Here is a 4,799-nt window from a genome sequence, read left to right on the forward strand (position 1 = left end):
TGCCTAGTTATGTGAAGTTCATGAAGGATATATTGTCTAAAAAGAGGAGAATGGAAGATTATGAGAAAGTAGCCTTGATTGAAGAATTCAGTGCCATATTACAACGAAAGCTTCCTCAGAAGTTAAGGGATGCAGGGAGCTTTATTATACCTTGCACCATTGGTAATTTTTAGTGTGAAAGAGTGTTATGTGATTTGGGTGCAAGTATTAATCTGATGTCGCTCTCTGTATTTCGAAGACAAGGGCTAGGAGAAGGTCGCCCCACCACAGTCACACTTCAATTGGCAGAAAAATCAGTCAAGCATCCTCGAGGTATTATTGAATATGTTTTGGTGAAGGTGGACAAATTTATCTTCAATGCATATTTTATAGTACTTGACATGGAGGAAGATGAGGATGTTCCTATTATCTTAGGGAGGTCATTTTTAGCCACTAGGCAAGCCTTGATCGATGTACAAAAGGGGGAATTGAAGTTAAGGGTTCAAGGTGGGGAGGTGGTCTTCAATGTGTTCAAGGCTTTGACTTATCCTCGAGCAAGTGACAATTGTTGCAGTGTGAATGTTTTATATGAAGAATGTCCAAAGGGGAAGACTATAGAAGATCCACTTGAGTTGAATCTGATATCAAGCCCAGAAGAATGTGATGGTACTGAGGCCATTGAGTATGTGAAATGGTTGAATGCAACTGGGCAGATATACAAGAAAAAAGTATGAAGAATTGGGTCAAGGGCTCGAGCGACTCCTCCAACCTATTGAGAAGCCACCCATTCTAGAGATGAAGTCTTTGCCAGAACACATCCGTTATGTGTATTTGGGTGAGAACGAGACGTTTCCTATCATTATTTCTACTTCGTTATCTACTGTGGAAGAAGAAAAATTTCTTAGAGTGTTGAGGACCCACAATTTGGCAATTGGGTGGACTTTGGAGGACATAAAAGGTATAAGCCCCTCAATGGTGATGCATCGTATTTTAATGGAGGATAATAGTAAGCCTAGTATTGATGCTCAGAGTAGGTTGAATTCTTCGATGAAGGAAGTGGTAAGGAAGGAGATCCTTAAGTGGTTGGATGCAGGGGTAATATGCACAATCTTAGATAGTGCATGAGTTAGCCCAGTTCAAGTTGTCCCCAAGAAAGGAGGAATGACAGTGGTAAAGAATGATAACAATGAGCTCATCCCGCTCGTGCTGTGATGGGATGGGTCTTATGGTTATCACCGAATTCTGATAGCTCTCGAAGACTAAGAGAAAACTACATTTACTTGTCCCTACATTACATTCGCCTTCCTGAGAATGTTGTCTGGATTATGTAACGCTCCAGCCACGTTTCAACATTGTATGATGTCCATATTCTCTGACATGGTAGAAAAAGGTATAGAGATTTTTATAGATGATATTTTAGTCTTTGGTTCTTCATTTGATGGATGTCTAAAAAATTTGGATATGGTATTGTGAAGATGTGAAGAGTCGAATTTGGTCTTGAACTGGGAGAAATATCATTTCATGGTGACTAAAGGAATTGTGTTAGACCAAAAAATATCCAGAAAGGGTATTGAGGTAGATTGTGCAAAGATCTCAACTATAGAGAACCTACTACCATTGATTTATGTATAAGGTTTTTGAAGTTTTTTGGGTCACGCTGGGTTTTATAGAAGGTTTATTAAGGACTTCTCACGAATTTCGAAGCTTTTGTCAACCTAAGACATGAATGGAGTGACTTTTAATTTCAATGTTGAATGTTTGAGGGCATCAATTGTAGTATCATCAGATTGGAATATCCCATTTGAGCTTATGTGCAATGCAAGTGATTATGCGGTAGGAGCAGTATTGGGGCAGCGGGTGGATAAGATGTTCTAGACCATATACTATGCTACTAGGACTCTCAATGATGCGTAATTGAACTATGCCACTACCGAGAAAGAGTTATTAGCAATGGTGTTCTCCTTTGACAAGTCCAGACCCTATCTAATTGGTAATAAGGTAATAGCCTATACCAACCATTCAACGATTAAATATCTTATGACCAAGAAGGATTCCAAGCCCCGTCTTATTCATTGGGTCTTATTGTTGCAAGAATTTGATATGGAGTTTCGGGATAAAAATGAGGAGATTGGAGATTGAGAATGGGCAAAGTGAAAAGGAAGCTCAAATTGATGATAATTTTCCGGATCAGCAACTTTTTGTTGTAAGTGAAGATGAGGGGGTGCCTTGGTTTGCAGACCATGTTAATTTCTTAGTAGCCAAAGTTCCACCTCTGGATTTGTCAAGGCAACAGCTAAAGAAATTTTATTCATATGTTAAGCATTACTATTGGGAAGAGCCCATTCTTTATAGACATTGTGCAAATCAATTGATTCATAGATGTGTGCCTGAGGAGGAGATGCATTATATTTTAACCCATTGCAACACTCTGCAGTGTGGTGGTCACTTTGGGGCTACTAGGACAGCATCAAAGGTGCTACAGTCAGGATTCTATCGGCCTACTTTGTTCAAGGATGCCAATTTATTTGTTAAGAGTTGTGATTGCTGTCAACAGACCAGGAATATTTCTAGAAGGGATCAAATGCCTATGACTAGAATTCTGGAAGTGGAATTGTTTGATGTGTGGGGGATCGATTTCATGGGGCCATTTTTGTCATCATTCAATAACAAATACATATTACTAGCTATAGACTACGTATCTAAGTGGGTGGAAGTAGCAACAACACCTACAAATGACGGGAAGGTAGTTCTAATTTTCTGCATAATCATATCTTCACCCGGCGTGGGACCCCCCGAGCAATCATAAGTGATGAAGGGAGTCATTTATGCAACCATAGTTTTACTGCTCTTTGTACTCGGTATGGAGTTTGTCACCGCACCGCGCTGGCTTATCACTCTCAAGCTAATGACGAGGTGGAAGTATCAAACCAAGAAATAAAGAGCATCCTTGAAAAGACTGTTAATACTTTGAGGAAGGATTGGTCAAAAAGGCTCGATGATTCTCTATGGGCTTATAGGGAAGCATTCAAAACACCAATAGGAATGTCACTTTATCGTTTGGTATTTGGGAAGGCTTGTCATTTGCATGTGGAGCTTGAGCATAGAGCATATTGGGCAGTTAAGAAATTGAACGTGGATCTGTACAAGGCTGGAGAAAATAAGCTTATGTAGTTAAACGAATTGGATGAATTCTATAATGAGGCCTATGAGAATGCAAGGATATACAAGGAGACGATGAAGGCATTTCATGACAAGCATATTCTTCGCAAGAACTTTCAACCGAGGGATAAAGTGTTGCTATATAATTCAAGGTTAAAGTTTTTTCCGGGCAAGCTGAAGTCTAGATTGTTAGGACCTTTCACATTGGTTACAGTATTCCTGTATGGTGCAGTACAAGTTCACAATGAAAAGACATGACATCTTAAGGTGAACGGTCAATGGTTAAAGCCTTACATAGATGGTCAGGTGGATCAAGTAAAGTTTGTGGTAATTTTGAGTCCCATTTAAGTGGGAAGGCATCGTCCGGCTAAATGATGTTAACGACAGTGTTGTAGGCATACCTATAATTTTTTTTAATTCTTAATTAGTTGAACAATTTTATTTAAATTAATTTTGGAGTTGTAAAGATTCATTTTTTTATTTAGTTTTAGAGTAGGTTGTATTTAGGAATTGTGCAATTCATGAAAAGATGGCTTTAAAATTCGTTTGGAGGTCAAGTTGCGACTTGATTTTGCAAAGTCGCGGCTCATGGAAGTGTCGAAACTTAAGTAAATAATTGTTGGTTTCTGGGAGGAAGTCAGAGAGCATACCATTTTGAATGGAAGAGGCGGGCAGCGACTTGTTACAGCTGAGTCGTGGCGCCTGCAATAAGGAATTCGAAAAAAAATAAGGTGGGTCGCGACTTGCTCTTATAAGTCGCGGTGCGCGAGGAAGTTAGAGAGCATACCATTTTGAATGGAAGAGGTGGGTCGCGACTTGCTACAGCTAAGTCTCGGCGCCTGCAATAAGGAATTCGAAAAAAAAATGAGGTGGGCCGCGACTTGCTCTTCTAAGTCGCGGCGCACGAGGAAGTCAAAGAGCATACCATTTTGAATGGAAGAGGCGGCCCACGACTTGCTACAGCTAAGTTGCAGCGCCTACAATAAGGAATTCGAAAAAAAAAGAAGCAGGCCGCGACTTGCTCTTATAAGTCGTGATGCGCGAGGAAGTGAGAGAGCATACCATTTTGAATGGAAGAGGCGGGTCGCGACTTGCTACAGCTGAGTCGTGGCGCCTGCAATAAGGAATTTGAAGAAAAAAAAATGAGGCGGGCCGCGACTTGCTATAGCTGGGTCGCAGCGCGCCTCCATCAGAAACGGAAAACTCAGTATAGACCCAATTTTTCTTAAACCACAACACACATTCTGAATATTTTCTCCTTCAAACCCAAATTTTAAAAAAATTTCTCCCATTCTTCCATCTTCATCCTCTCTAAAGCAACCATAAATCCAAACTGAAACCTTCATAGATTCATATTCCCTTCCTTCCTTCTTCTACTCAAAACCCTAGATAGTGTTATATGTGGCATTGAAGAAAGGATGAGTATTTGAAGATTGTGGGCAATATCAACAAATCAAAGTCAAGTAAGTCTCTAATTTTTTATGTTCTCCAAGTTTTGGGATTGAATTAGTTTTGTGATAGATAGAAAAGAGAATTCATTGGAATTTTTGATAAATTGCTATTATATATTGTGATCTTTGAGTCAGTATTGTGATTTGCTTATTGCTGGGGTGTTATTCATTTGTGGGAAGTAAGAAAATTAAAAGGAGGTGCTGCCAAAT

The 4,799-nt window shown here is 39.7% G+C and overlaps 1 protein-coding gene across 1 annotated transcript; it reads left to right on the top strand.

Annotated features, from left to right (window-relative positions):
- The first annotated feature begins 215 nt into the window (after positions 1-215).
- On the top strand, positions 216-713 carry LOC133823363 (uncharacterized). The gene has a single exon (XM_062256057.1). The coding sequence runs from the start codon at positions 216-218 to the stop codon at positions 711-713; it is 498 nt and encodes a 165-aa protein (XP_062112041.1).
- The last annotated feature ends 4,086 nt before the right edge of the window (positions 714-4,799 follow it).

The sequence above is a fragment of the Humulus lupulus genome, chromosome 1, assembly GCF_963169125.1.
Source record: "Humulus lupulus chromosome 1, drHumLupu1.1, whole genome shotgun sequence".
NCBI lineage: Eukaryota > Viridiplantae > Streptophyta > Magnoliopsida > Rosales > Cannabaceae > Humulus > Humulus lupulus.

Bases quoted from the DNA above. Each gene is read 5' to 3' on its own strand.
- LOC133823363 (XM_062256057.1), top strand. From the start codon at position 216: ATGTCGCTCTCTGTATTTCGAAGACAAGGGCTAGGAGAAGGTCGCCCC.